Source organism: Typha latifolia, chromosome 4, assembly GCF_019914945.1.
Source record: "Typha latifolia isolate L0001 chromosome 4, TyphaL0001v2, whole genome shotgun sequence".
Lineage (NCBI taxonomy): Eukaryota > Viridiplantae > Streptophyta > Magnoliopsida > Poales > Typhaceae > Typha > Typha latifolia.
The window spans coordinates 13,379,405-13,393,801 of NC_133089.1; the positions used below are offsets into that span (position 1 = coordinate 13,379,405).

General features: G+C 35.6%; 3 protein-coding genes across 3 annotated transcripts; 1 reads left to right on the plus strand and 2 right to left on the minus strand.

The window, feature by feature from the left end:
- Positions 1-267: 267 nt before the first annotated feature.
- On the minus strand, positions 268-5,012 carry LOC140787335 (uncharacterized protein At5g02240). Its single transcript, XM_073136206.1, has 9 exons — positions 4,738-5,012; positions 3,619-3,705; positions 3,471-3,529; positions 3,162-3,257; positions 2,934-3,014; positions 1,493-1,555; positions 1,221-1,394; positions 815-910; positions 268-639 (listed from the first exon to the last, which is right to left on the minus strand). The coding sequence occupies exons 1-9, from the start codon at positions 4,913-4,915 to the stop codon at positions 559-561; spliced, it is 915 nt and encodes a 304-aa protein (XP_072992307.1). The 5' UTR covers positions 4,916-5,012; the 3' UTR covers positions 268-558.
- Positions 5,013-5,167: 155 nt separating this feature from the next.
- Positions 5,168-6,621, plus strand: LOC140787336 (probable small nuclear ribonucleoprotein G). The gene is made up of 4 exons (XM_073136207.1): positions 5,168-5,335; positions 5,434-5,456; positions 5,953-6,074; positions 6,408-6,621. Exons 1-4 carry the CDS (start codon positions 5,301-5,303, stop codon positions 6,468-6,470), a joined length of 243 nt encoding a protein of 80 aa, XP_072992308.1. The 5' UTR covers positions 5,168-5,300; the 3' UTR covers positions 6,471-6,621.
- A 1,364-nt stretch (positions 6,622-7,985) lies between these two features.
- On the minus strand, positions 7,986-11,788 carry LOC140785454 (uncharacterized). The gene is made up of 5 exons (XM_073133272.1): positions 11,657-11,788; positions 10,950-11,213; positions 9,943-10,074; positions 9,266-9,382; positions 7,986-8,534 (listed from the first exon to the last, which is right to left on the minus strand). Exons 2-5 carry the CDS (start codon positions 11,211-11,213, stop codon positions 8,190-8,192), a joined length of 858 nt encoding a protein of 285 aa, XP_072989373.1. The 5' UTR covers positions 11,657-11,788; the 3' UTR covers positions 7,986-8,189.
- Between the last annotated feature and the right edge of the window lie 2,609 nt (positions 11,789-14,397).

The window sequence follows — 14,397 nt, forward strand, 5'->3', positions numbered from 1 at the left end:
ATGATAATTTTGATAAATTTCTCAAATTTTTAACAGATAAAAATGGTTGCCCATTCGGGACAATCCCAAAACTTCTTTCACTTCCATCTAAACTCCAAAAATTTGGGATCAGTATGGAGAAACTGTGAATTACACCTAATTTTTGATACCTAAACAATTATTGGAGAAGAGGCAAGAAGCTCTAGTAGTGTTTGGGGAAAAAAAATCTTCCTCCCTCATTTAAGAGATTACCAATAACAATGAAAAGTAAAATATGAATGCAGCATCAAAAGATAAACATGCATGGTACATTGTTCACTTGATGACAAATAATGGGTCCTCTGCAAGCATCTTTCATTAATTTACAACTATTTCAGATATATCTAGTGGATGGTAATATGAGAAAGAACAAAAACAAATAGCTGGTAGATTTAGCAGCAGTTGTTTATTTTATGTATTACTTAAGGTACTACCATACAATGGCCTTGTTATCAGATTATCCATTCTCGTTCTTAATGAATGATTTTCCAATTAGCTTTGCCAGGTTGAGTGGAAACGTCTTGATCTAGGGTTTCACTGTCATTGCATCTCTTCAGCTTTCTTAATTAGCTGCACAAACCATTCTTGCCAGTCTGGAACGGTTTCCTCGCCATTTACCACCTTAGAATTATTTAACAATACTCGTTAGTCATCTTTTTACATGAGACATGATTTCTTTCAATTATATGAAATGAAAAGGAAAAAAAAAACTAAAGATAACTTCACAGCCTGTTCATTTTTGTGAAAAAGAAAAAAGAAAAAGAGGAGAAAAACTATACAATATATTCCAGCTAACCTCAAAAACCAGCCCTTTTGTTGGAACTGCATCAAGTGCCTCCACACAGATGCGGGCCGCATCTTCTTTGCTTATTCTTCCCTTCGCTGCTACACCCTGAACATGGTTTATATATATACACAATAAATTTTCGCAACTAAAGGTGCCTTGGTTCACTTCAAACCAAACATATGATATGATCCATTTTCTTGGATTATCAGATATTCTTTAATCTCAAAATAACTGACTGAATAAATTTCACTATAAGACCATAGCATTGCAGAATGAGTTATTTAATAAGATAATTCAAGAATGTTCTATCTCACCGTTCTTCCTGTTTGTGCTAGTAAGATAGAATAAGGATGATTCACAATGCATTCTTAATATTGCATGCAACTGTACTTGCAGTCAGTTGTAGTTCTTATACCTCATTAAAGCTAAAACCTTGACTGCCACCAGGAGTACTTTGCAGTGAACCAGTTCTTATTATCGTATATGGGATCCCAGATGTAGTCACCACTTCTTCATCTCTTTCTGCCAGCTTCCTTACGTTGCTATATAGCATAGCTTGCAGTCCACTGCTGCCTCTATAAACAGCCAGCTGCAACCTTATTAAAATTCATAACCCAGGATTAGTACACATAATGCATGCACTGGTGATTGTAATTAGAGGAACATAAACGTAAGATAAGCGAGAACCTGGGAAAGAAGAATAATGTGCTGCACACCTTTCATTAACCCAACTTCAGAAATGAACCCATCCTATTAAAAGATCAAAAAGTCCAGTCTTTACATCTCTCTAAGAAGGCTTGAATTGAAGTTTTGAAAGAGGTGGAGCAACATTTCAAAAGAAAAAAAGAAGAAGAGATAAGCATGCAATTATACAAAAGTTCACAAGCTTATAATTAAACAGTTAACATTAAAAAAAGGGTTCTACATTGAACTCTTTAAACTACAATATTCGTTAAATTTTGCAGGTATTCTCTACCTGAGTGCATATGAAGTCCTGTGGTTATGATAATTGCACAAAATCTCTGCTCACATATCAAGGTGAGATTTATAACTAAATACCCATATTAGCCATTCTTCTCTTTCTCTAGCTAATTATTTGATGTCCACTGAACCTTTGCCATTGAAAGTCAAGTGTTGCAGACTGATCTCCTTTCTTGTTTATCTCATCCTTTGGCACCCATTTGGTTCTTGATTAGAAAGTTTCCTATTATAGATTATGGACGCTACTCTAGATTTGTAACCAAGCATCAAATTGTTCCTACTCTACGTTAGCAATACTATTCAAATTATTCCACACATAAGCCCAATTATAAGTTTACCCTTGATTTTAATAAAAGCAGTTCACATGTTATGTCAAAAATTCCCTCTCCTCTTTTCTACCATCCACCTATCTTATTCCACAATAAAAAGTTTTTGCTCAATTTACTCACTCAATTTTACACATATCTCCTCTTTCCTGCACCCATCTATCTTACTTTTTACTCAAGAAACTATGTAATGCATGCCTACAAGAAATGAGAACTCTATAATTTGATTTTTTATACCAAAACAAGAGTACTTGAATCAATTTCTACTTATATATACTTTTATCTCAATTTTATATTATATCAAAATTAATTATTGCACAACTATTCTAGTTTACAACCATGCATCATATTTCCCTACTCTATATTACATATATAATTTTAAGAATAAGAACTTAGAATGGCTACTCTAGATTTTCCCTTAAGTGGAAACTAAACAAGGCCTTGGTGCTTGGTCAAGATGGCACCTAACTAACTAGTTAAGACGATCACATGCCTCATTATTTGAGGGCTGAAAATGTTCAAAATTACAAGTGCTACATGTATAATATCAACTCAACTGGACAGAATCTACAGCCTCAAATAGAAGTACTAAAGAAGTCATCAAATTCTTCAGAAGTCCAACAACCAACCAAAGTCAATGACCAACTTGAGCAACCTTGGCTTAAAGTGGAGCATCTTAAAATGGATAGTCTCCAACAAAATACCAGAACAAAGAATAAAAAATGACACGATTATGACACCTCTGCAAGAAAATCCATTAAACTAAAGAATGCGGAGAACAGGAATCAGCATAGTGAATTTCAAGTGCTCAATATACATACATGGCCAGCGCAAATTATTGCACGAACACCTCTTAAAGCTTTTGAAAGAAAGGATTTGTCTTTCACATCTCCGACCATAGACTGTGAAAGAGAACAAGGTGAGAAGAAAGGTCCAGAGTACCTCAGAATATATTTCACATCAGGAGCAAAAGGTGATTGTGGCAAATAGACTTCACATAAGAACTTCATCATGTAAAAAGAAATATTAGCAGATGCTGGAATGCTTACCTCAACATAAGTTCCAAAGGAATCAACAGCAGCCTGCTTATCCTTGACCAGTGCTTTTATTCTAGCACGCTTGAGAATCAGCAATAGTATTACCATCTTAAAAATAACCAATACAATAAGATCAGGAGCTTGTCAAATTAGTAAAAAGAAAACTCGATTACTCGTATGATGCAGGTGCATATCCGGTGATAATCAACTCTGATAATGATGGACAAGAAATATAAATAAAAAATATAGATAATTTGGCACTGTAAAATGTAGTACTTGTTTTACAAGCTGAGATAAGAAATTCAAGTCTAGAGTACCAACCTGACCAATTTCACTTTCACCATCGGTCACCAGCACTGCATCTCTAGCTTCCTCACTTTCTGTGCTTCAGTCCAAAGTATGATGAAAAAAAAAAAAATCAAAATCCTTTAAAAGTAAACTTCATGCTGGAACTTTTCGCTAGTTAAACCTGAAGATTCATCCTCCTCAGCTTGAAGACCTCCATCCTGTGGAAGTAAATCTGGTGCTCCATACCACTTCCTCAACTTAGGCCCACCTATATATGAACTACCCATACTTTATCCATTTAAAAGCAATGAGCATATTTCACTTAGTAAGCAAATATAAACATGACATGCAAAATTTCTAATACAACACAAATGTAAATAAAATTAAATCTTGAAGGTCCACGATTAGACAAAATCATTATCTGTAAGCAAGAACGCGAGCTTTGCTCGAACAAATTCTAGCATACAATCAACAGAAAATTTACATCTAAAAGCTTTTGCTTGAACAAATTCTAGCATACATTCAACAAAAAATAAACTTCTAAAAGATGAAATTTTTCTGCAGCCAAATCATTCCGTAGTCAAATGGCTTTTTAATCTCAAACATCAATATCCAGAATGTGTATATGGATTAGAATGATACTAAAGGGGCTCAAATTCCCAACCACAACAAGGAGCCACAATTTTTGGTGGACTTTATCTTCATAAATTGTTGGATGAAATTCCCCTAATATGACAGCCATCTTACTCTACCATCCTTTTCTGCCGGTGACCATGCCTTTGAAAACTTTAGGGATATTACTATATTATCAGACAACCTTATTGTAGTTCAGTTCAGTTAAAAAACAAGTACACGAGGCATAAACTCTAACCCCTCTCCTCGACCTCTTCTACTTTGGAACACAACCTAAAGATAAGCTAAATAGGTCATTAGGTGATTTTGATATGACACAACCAGCAAGACCAAAAATACAAAGAATAAGACCTAAATAGGCCATCTAGCTAGCTAGTTCTGATAGCTAGATGGATAAGTTGTTTAAAAAAAAGTATACTGATATGTGATAATGACGAATATTCTAGCCTTATAGGCGGCTAAAGTGTAATTAAGCTTTCTAATTATCGGCTACCAGAAAGTTAAATAAGGGATATTCACGGCAAAAGGAAAGAACTTGCAGGTTTATACATCCAAAAGTAAATGTTTCAACATCCACACGAAATGGAAAGAAAGAAACCCCCCATGATATAACAAAGACAACGAAGGATTCAATTGCTAGATATAGTAATTGGGTTCTTTGGTTCACCTTCGATGTAGTCGAGGATGCGGTCGCCGAAGCTGGTTTCCTTCTTCTTAAAGGAGTGGCATCGTAGGAGAGGACTCCGTAGATGCGAGGAGAAAAAGAACTGAGTTGGGGATTGAGAGGAAAGCGAAGAGAAGCGAGAGATAGGAGGAGATGGTGGTGAGGAGAGACGAAGAGACATTGCTCAAGAACGAGGATTGCGAAAATTTGGAGAGATGGAAAGAGGAGTTATATTGTTATAAAAAAGGGAGAAAGGAAGTGATGGAGATTTGAGAGGAGAAGATATGGTATTGGAAAAACATAAGACTGCAGCGGTTGAGAAGTTTCTGCCGTGTTATGTTACGCCAAATCTTGCGCTTGGATGCAGAATTCGTTTCATTCATGTTGAAATCGGTCCTATCCTTATAAGAAACACAGACTTCAATTTTAAAGTGGATTCGGGTTATTTCTAAAACCCGATTCGACCCGTACCGCCCCCCCACCCCCCCGCTTGCGGCTGTTGTCAAATAGGGCTTTAGGGTTTGGGGGCCAAAATCCCAACACTCTCTTTCTCTCAATCTCGCAAGATGAGTAGAGCTGGTCAGCCTCCGGATCTCAAGAAGTGAGTTCTATTTCATCCTAGTTTTAGATTTTTATTGCTAATTATGATAACTAACTCTTGATTTTTGTTCTTCTGGTTGATTTGTAAACGGGAAATAGGTACATGGACAAGAAGCTGCAGAGTAAGCGACTCTTTGCATGATTACTTGCTTTTAATTTTTCAATTCTAGTTCCCAGTTTCTTCTGTTAACTTGTGGACTTTTAGCACCATGGTTTTGATGAAGTATAAATAAAATAGAAATTAGAGAAATGTGTTGTTGTGATATCACTACTTTTCCTGGAAAAAAAAAATGCTTAATTTTCTTGCCTGGCCTGATCTCAAAATAAAGTAAATAACCCTTAAGTGTTGAGGATTTCTATAGGAATTTGAGGTTAGTCTAGGTTTTGTTGGATGGTTTTCATTTTCATTCTTTTCAGGCAGAATTTATTTAATTTTCGATGATTTCAGCAAGTTGAGCATGCTAGTAAATGGTTATTACTTTTCTTCCAATTGAAAAAGTAAATGATTCTCCAGAAACTTGAACCAATGCTTGACTGGTCATTTAACTCTTCCTCATCTGTCTATTTCTCCATGGTGGAGTTTTATGCTAATATGGTTGCAACCAACTACTTTTGTAGTCAAGCTGAATGCGAACCGCGTTGTTGTTGGTACTCTTCGTGGGTTTGATCAATTTATGAACTTGGTGATTGACAATACTGTGGAGGTCAATGGCAACGAGAAGAACGACATTGGGATGGTGGTAGGTTTACTTTGGAAATTATTTTGATTAATTATTTGTTTGTAGTATCTTTTTATTATTTACTAGCTTTTATCATAGAAATGTTTGTGAGGCTTGTTTAAGCCTCACTTTTTCAGTACTCTTTCTTTGTAGAAGAAAAAAAGAATGCATTTAAGTAAAATATGTCCAGACTTATAGAGCCTTTGGCAAGTCGTAAGCCAAATTCTCTTCTCTGAAGAAAAGGATATAAGGATTCACATGATTTCTTTTGCTCAAGTAGCTTTCTTCTGTTATTGGTTTCTAGTTCTTTTTTCTTCGATTGTAATTGATTTTGTTCATTTAAATTGGTTGTAGGTTATCAGGGGTAATAGTGTGGTCATGATTGAAGCTCTGGAGCCAGTTGCAAGAACTCAGTAGCTTCGGAATCATCCGAACCTTGCTTGCAGGACTAAATACTTGAAACGGGGAATATGTATAATTCTTTCTGATGGATCTAGTCTATGTGCTATCTTCTTTTTCTTTCTATAACTTGTTACAATTTGGCTTAAATATTGCTCCTTGTTGAAAAGAGTGATTTAGTAGTTGTTTCTGGCACCTCAATTAGAAAATCTTGAAGAGTTTGATACTTTGATGCATGGCTAGTTCCTTCAAAGATTTACAGAAGTGTCAAGATTGAAGGCATCTTTTGGGGAAAAGATTATCATAAATCTCAGAATAATTGATCTCTCTTAGCTTTTGACATTAGAAAATTAACTTATATTGTTTTGTAGGAAGTTGTCTAAGAAATCTCATATACTGTTGGCTAGGAAAAGTATGTTGATTGCAGGGTTTGTAGCGGTAGCATGATGCTGTAACCTGCATCAGTTGTCGAGCATTCCTGCTAAGTTGATTTTTAATAAGATAGTAGGCAGTTGGCTTCCATTATTCTTCCAGCTTCTCTACAGTTTCTTACTATGTGAAATCTTGTGTCTTTTTTTGAATCTCGTAGACCTTTCTACGGGTGCATTATCACTTATTTTCTTCTTCCAGAGGCTTTTTTTTTTCTTTGTTTTTTTTATCGATCATAAACATTATAGGTTAAATAAATAAGCTAGCTCATTCCTATATATAGGTCAAACAATCAACTAGCTCTTCTAAAAAATTCGGCAAATATCAAAGGAAATTAAATTCATGATTTTCTCCATAAGTTAGTAAGATTTAATCAGTTGTAGCTTATGATTTTATGTCATCTTGTTTATTATTTTGTATTTATCGTTCTTTTTGTGGATATTTCATCACGTCTTCCTTTTGTTTTCTTTTATTATTATTAAATATCATCACTTGTCTAGGGTGCTCTCTTGCACATCTCTCAACATTTGCCCATCGAGAGAAAAAGTAGTTTCTTGCAAGTGACGGTCTTCAAGTAGGTTAAGATTGCTAGAAGTGGGTTTGTGTCGCACTTCAGTAGTAATTGGTCTCAAAAATATCACGGCGACTCGATGCTAAAAGAATATACTCCTCGTGTACACTGCCACCATCGACCATCATCCATGGGGCTTAATTTTTTTACTACACCAATTTAAGTAGATAAAAACTTGAGGTGATTTGAGAAAGATATTGGGCTAGCGAAACTGATCCACAAAGTGGGTAGCTATATTGGAATGTGATGATTTTTTTTTTAATATAAGAGAAATGTCATGAAATTAAGATCGACTAAGTACGAGCAGAAAAAGGAAAGTAGGCTCCATTTTCCTATTTTTACCATACCAAAATCTGAACATTTTACAACAAACCACTATAAACCTTTTAAGTATTTCTCCATGATAGAAGCTAAGTATACGAAGAAAAGCACACATTGCAACTAGATTGTAGTTACCAATGGCAATAGGACTGAGCTCAGATATTCAGGGGGCTCATGTTGTAGAAGAATTCTCGATTTTAAATCCCAGAGGCGACGGTTTAACTGAGTCATTAAATTCCCATTTCTGTCCAAACAGAAAAAAATATACCAACAACAAAATATTATATTCATCACTCCCATCGCCAGTTCTGTGTAGGATATTGTGTACAAACTTTACGCTCTAAGGAGATGATGTACATACATGTCCTTGAACAAAAGGAAATCAGGCTAAACTGGATGTAAATGTGATTCAATTGTCAAGAGTCTGGAACATTCAAATTCTGGAAAAGCTCAGGAAGATGCGCATTGGTGAGCTTGGTCCTTCGGCTGATCTCACGCCTCTTTTTCGGCTTGGGCTTAGGGGTGATCCCATGTACCTGGGCCATCGCCCGTCTCTTAGCAGTATTAGTTGCTGGTTTCATGCCATTTTTCTGTAAATCTTTCTCAATATCAACCATGTCCCGTGGAAGTTCAATCCCACGGAACAGATGCTTCAGGTCATCATCAACCTTAATCATCACTTTTGGATCATTGGGGTACACAATATCCTCTTGTGAGTCCATATTAGACAGCAACCAGACTTGACCTGCTGCCTTCAAAGCCTGCATACACAATCCTTCATTAAATGTCATTCATGAATTGGGATTAAACAGAAGGAACTAATGATATCCTACCAAACGGTAGAATTATGTAAATGAACTACTAACAGCCAATATTTATTGCAAAATCTTGGGAGACAAGATAATTAGGAAAAAAAAGTCTCTGTTTGAACTAAAAGGTGATAAGAGAGATTCTCATGATTGGCTCTGACAGATTAGCTGGAAGATTTACTGCAAGTCTGCAACAATCTCTCCAGTAGCATTAGGCTTCTTTGAAAGATACTGTCATGATCACGTCAAATAATTATTGCAAGAACGACAGGCTTCTACTTGTAATACCAAAGAAAAGAAAATTATAGAAAAGAAAGTCAACATGGCATCTGAGATATCACCAGAAAGGGTTCTAGCATGTGGATTCTATTTTAAGAAAATTGTGTAGCATAGCATAGAATTAAGTACATCATTTTACTCTTTAATAATGCTATAATGTGTGAAAAATCTAGCACAGTATGATTTCATCTTGATTCTCATTAGCAGAGCATTCTACAGAATATCAAAGATTCTACATACTTATATGTTCCACTGAATTCTCCTAGAATAGAGAGCAGTTATTCATTGATCATATAGCCTTGCAACTCTCTTTTTCTTAAGGAATAAAGGTTCACCATATGCTATAAGTTGCACACATTATAATCATATAAAAACAGGAAACGTGGCAGGATTTTAGAAGCAACCTGCAAATCCTCCAGAACAGATGGGTATGCATCCTTGACATCCACAACAGGAAGGCCCTCTGGAAACTTCCTGACCAAAGAAAGCAGTTGGTCTTTTCCCTTCAAATCGTGCTTGGACTGCAAAAGATCAAACCAAGTCAGTCTTTCAAACATTCAGAAGCACAAATGTACAACTGGAGTTTGTATGTGATGCCTTTGATATAAATCTACGTGCATTCAGGAATTGAAATCCACAATTAAGGAACCAGGGAATTTAGTAGGGTCAACATACAAGCAATACAGCTATATTCCAGTGTATGAGAATTTTATGCACCCAAGCTACTATTTGACGCTCAAGTCAATTATGCTATTTAGTGAGACATGTTTTAGGTGGCCATAATGTATTTAATAATATAAAAGAACTTCTAAAAGCAAAAGTATTCCATCTGTCAACTTTCAAGGCTTTGACCATTAAAATTTCTAAGTATTTCAAGGGGAAAGATCATAAGATTAGCAAAACAAGGCTAATTGAGTGAACAGTTATTGCTGTTAAAGGCATATCAAAATTACAGTATATGAGGTCATCCAGAAGGACCATAACACTGGACCAGTGCTTCAACTAACCATTTGATGATATATCTAACGAGACAACTTACTCACATATATGCATTACAATTCTAGAATTAAAAGGCAATTACCTTGTAAGAAAATCGCCTCCCATCATAATGCACTTTGGGATTATTCCTCAGGCTGTCGAAGACAGCCTTATTGCCACTTATATCTACATAGCATGCTTCATTTATCTGTTCTGGTGTGTGAGCTAGCCGTGTCTGCCAAAATTTAAAGAATTAGCACACATCAAAACATATTCAGAATATAGTAGTCCTATTCCATAATAGAGCACAAGATTATAAGAAGGATAACGTTTAAGTGTGTCGAACTGTAACTTTGATATTAGGTTGTAGGTTGATGAATAGAGTAACAAATATTGCTAGTAAATTCAAAGAAGAAAATGTGCCTAAACCCATCTGATACATCGAGACGGCATTAAAAAAATCATTGCCTTTTATTTTCAAAGCCATTTGGATGTCTAACCTGTGTTTCCAAGTAACATTCACCACAGGTATATATAAGGAATTAAGGATCTGAAGGAGAAAGCAGGAGAAATGTAGGAGGTTCACATCCCATGATGAAGAAAGTACCATATGTCCCAAGCATCAGATCATGTTAGAGCATGCAGGTTCCTAGTTCCTAAGATCCCAACTATTTACTCCATCTCTGGAGCTTCGATAAAGTCGGCTAAGACTCCTACTCATGGTGGTTATATCTCATAGAAAAGAGTCGGGCATCCATCAGGCCCTAAAAGATATCTAAGAAATTCCATTCCTAGATTAAGAACAGTTTCTCATTCCATTTATCTAACCTAAGAACAGTTTTTCCTAGTTCTCCATTAGCAGAATATGAGCTTTGTCACAACTTCAAAAATCTTTCTATGATCAGAACACAGGTCATAGGGAACAACACTTTCTGGTGAACCTAACTCCTCAATCCACCTAATGTAAAACTAGGATTTTCCAACATAGCATGCTAAGAATTACTCACAAAAGCAAGTACAGTTCTATCAGAAAATATGATATTTGTATAAAAGGAGCGGATAATCCAACAATTAGTCATACTTAGGCTAGATTGCAGTGTTACATTATACCTCAAAGAGTATCTCAATAACACGTTTAATCTGTGCCCCAACGGGGGATTTCCTAATGGAATTGATGTGTTGTAGCCTTTCTGTGTCATTTGAAAATTTGACAGGCGTCTGCGCTTTTGTAGATGCAGAGGAACTGACTGCGTTAGGGGGTGCCTTCCGTGTATGAGGCTCTTTTGAAGACCCAGCTCGGGATATACTAGCAAGCGTCGACTGGCACTTCTCTTGTTGTTGCTTAAACCTATTGAGACTTTCCTGCAGTGCCATCTGGAAGAAAAAAAATGCAAAAAGGTCGATATAAGGATTTGCGTCTATATCAACGTAATTGTATGATGTCCCAAAAATTCACTAAACAAATCAAAATTAGGTATGCAGCAATATTGAGCACAGAAAGAACAATTCAAACACAAAAAGGTCGGTTCTTTTCCTAACAACTGTGAGACAAATGTTGCTCCGAAAGCGATCAAAGATGCAGACATAGGGGTTCAGAAACTTAGATCAGATCTCGTCGCATTGGAAGCTCTAAGAACCCAATTATGAGGATCCAAACACATCACATCTGATCTCTAACCAATCCAATTCCAAGAGGGGAGGAAGAGCGGAAGACACATCCAACCAATAAATGGACCATAAGCCAGAAAGCAATTCAACACTACCGAGAGAGAGAGAGAGAGAGGACGAATCATACAACGGAGAGAGATAGAAAGTACCCGTTTCGATTGCTACCGGTCGCCGGTAACGTCCGCCCCGGCCCACGGCTCGTTCAGTCGTCGTCCGCGAAACGAGAGAGCAGAGGGAGAAAAGCTTCGAATCAACACGAGAGACCAGAGAACGAATTTGGTACCTTTAGGGTTAGTGCTGTAATATTTATAGGAAAAATTCGGAAAACAGTACAAATTTCGTGATTGGTCCAGTTTAACCATAGTGCTAGTTACCAAAATACCCTCCTTTGTCTCTCCCAAAGCTAACTCGGTTTAGTTGTGCATTAGTGTTTCTTATTTGCGAATTAACTTTTATTTATTCGTAAATAGCACTCAAGCATCATCTCCTATAAAGATATGTGGTCAAACAAGCATAACTTTAATTTATACATATTTTTCTAACTCTCTAGAGTGGGTGAGATAAAGTTATATCATTTTCTTATCACTATTTATTCATATGTAAGACATGAATAAATAGTTAAGCTGAATAGCCTTATTAACGAAGACAGTAATGGAATGACAAAAATTTAAATTTTGAGGAAATTATAATTTACGACATGATTTAGCCTAATTTTAACTTACCTCAGTGCACTTACTCTTACGTCGTCTAAACCAAATTACAATTGTTAGTCAATTGTTAATTAAAATATAAAATGACTTAGAGGATAGTAAGAGTGGTTGGGCCAATTTGGTTGTTTTATAAATTACTTATGGTAGAAAATATTGGTAGTCAATAAATCATCGCTAATTTTATATGAAAATATAATTGTTATAATTGTTATCAATCACAACAAGTTAATAGTTGAAGTTTGATTTTAAAGTGCACAAGAGTAGGTTAAAATTGAGTCAAATTATAAGATAAAATTTAATTACTATTTAAACTCTATACTTAAATTAACTTATTAAATACGAATAGTCAAATCTCTCTTATTGGGTAGGATCATATAGATGTGGCTATGGATATTTAGGAAGAGCATCCTCTTGCAGTAATCTTCATCTCTCCACTAAACATATGCAAGGGCAAGCACTATATGATTAAATTAATAGTGTGGAATTAAATATGAGATTTTAAGAATGCAGTTCGAGATCATTGCTTGAGGTTCATTCAGCAGGATAGCGTGAATGAGAGTAATTCTCATAAAAATCGTTATAGGTTTTGATATGGCTGATGTTGTTTTTTGTAGATGTGGTAGAGGTTAGTGTTTTAGTTGTGTGTTAGTGGATGATTATTTTGATGGCATTATCATTGCTTACATTCTTGCATCAAGGAAATGGATATCATGGCTATCTCTGATCAAGCACACCATATGATAATTTGCCTTCTAGACAGCTATTATTGGTTTCTTCAACTGTGCATGCTAACACAGATCAAGCTGAACAATGATAATTATGGGCTAAGTTAGGATATATTCGAAAAGCCCAGTTGTCATGGCTTGTCATTGGAGATTTCAACACCAAGCACACTGCAAGGAAGAAAAGCTTAACCTAAGGTATTATGCATTAGGGTCAAATGTATGTGCCTTTAGAAATTTTTGTTATTCCAATTGGTTTATAGATTTAGGTATTGAGGGAGCAACAATCCGAAGAGACCATCCCAGATTTTGATTCGACCTGGTCCTAAGATTGTTCCCTTCTTGCTTTGTCAAACCCCTTAGCTAGAATTGTTTCAAATTTCAACCATGCCACACTCTTGGTGGTGCCAACAACAATAACTTGTCATTTTGTCTGACCTTTCCAGTTTGATGCTGGTTTTGAGATGCTAAAAGATGTCTAAAGATAGATGACTAATGATAATTATTTTCATACTTTTAACTTTCATATGAGCCTAATGATAATTATTTTCATACTTTTAACTTTCATATGGGCCGCTCTAAAACTGCCTTTTGGTGTTGATGTCCTAAGAGATTTAAAGAATATAATGGATTATGCAAATGAGCAAATTTTAGCTCTAGAAGTCTCACTTTAGAAGGTGCTGTTGCTTCGAATTTAGTTTTATTTAATACTATGTATGCTAGACATGCTCACCTAAATCCTTAGTTTGCATCAAATGATGGCAATATTTCTGTATTAAATGGGTTTTAGATGAGTTCTTAATTCAAGAATTTTTTCCTCCTTGTTGCCACCATTTACATTAAAATTTAATTAAATCTCTTTCAATTGTGGATGATTTTTACACTTATTATCTTTTTTGAATTGTATCAAAATTTTTGAGATTGCATTGTAATTTTTGAGAATAATGATGCAATTATTGTTGTTCCTCCTCTTGATTTACATTAGTCCTCCCTCCCAATCTTAAAGTAGGGGGAAGCACACTCTCTCATAAGTCCTATATCTTTGGTTGAGATTAAGACAATGTTAGGGAGTCTTCCTAATAGAAAGACCTATAAGCTTGATGATTTCAATGCGGAGAACTAGAAGGCTCACTAGGATACCTTGGGTAATACGCATCTATATTGTGTTATTTTTTAGCAAGGTCTGTCTAGTAGTGACAAACTTATATTATTCTTAACCTAAAGGGTGCACCCAAATAGGGTATTCGATTTCTATCTTATTATTCTATGCAATATCTGGTATAAAATTATTTTCAAAAATCTTGTGAAACAATGGGAGTCGTCGCTCCATACATTTGTTTGACTCGAGCAAATTATTTTTGCTATTAGTAGAAATATTGGCAACAATATTTATATCTCACAAGAGCTTGCGCATTCGCTCACCTCTACGAGGGTGGCCTCTCTATGACAATGTTAAAT

Coding starts and splice junctions, on each gene's coding strand:
- LOC140785454 (XM_073133272.1), bottom strand. CDS start 11,213: ATGGCACTGCAGGAAAGTCTCAATAGGTTTAAGCAACAACAAGAGAAG. Junction 10,075..10,949: donor TTATTGAGATACTCTTTGAG/GTATAATGTAAC, acceptor AAATTTTGGCAG/ACACGGCTAGCTCACACACC. Junction 9,383..9,942: donor GGAGGCGATTTTCTTACAAG/GTAATTGCCTTT, acceptor GATCTTTTGCAG/TCCAAGCACGATTTGAAGGG.
- LOC140787336 (XM_073136207.1), top strand. CDS start 5,301: ATGAGTAGAGCTGGTCAGCCTCCGGATCTCAAGAA. Junction 5,336..5,433: donor CAGCCTCCGGATCTCAAGAA/GTGAGTTCTATT, acceptor AACGGGAAATAG/GTACATGGACAAGAAGCTGC. Junction 5,457..5,952: donor CATGGACAAGAAGCTGCAGA/GTAAGCGACTCT, acceptor CTACTTTTGTAG/TCAAGCTGAATGCGAACCGC.
- LOC140787335 (XM_073136206.1), bottom strand. CDS start 4,915: ATGTCTCTTCGTCTCTCCTCACCACCATCTCCTCCTATCTCTCGCTTC. Junction 3,530..3,618: donor TGAGGAGGATGAATCTTCAG/GTTTAACTAGCG, acceptor ACTGAAGCACAG/AAAGTGAGGAAGCTAGAGAT. Junction 1,395..1,492: donor ACATTATTCTTCTTTCCCAG/GTTCTCGCTTAT, acceptor ATAAGGTTGCAG/CTGGCTGTTTATAGAGGCAG.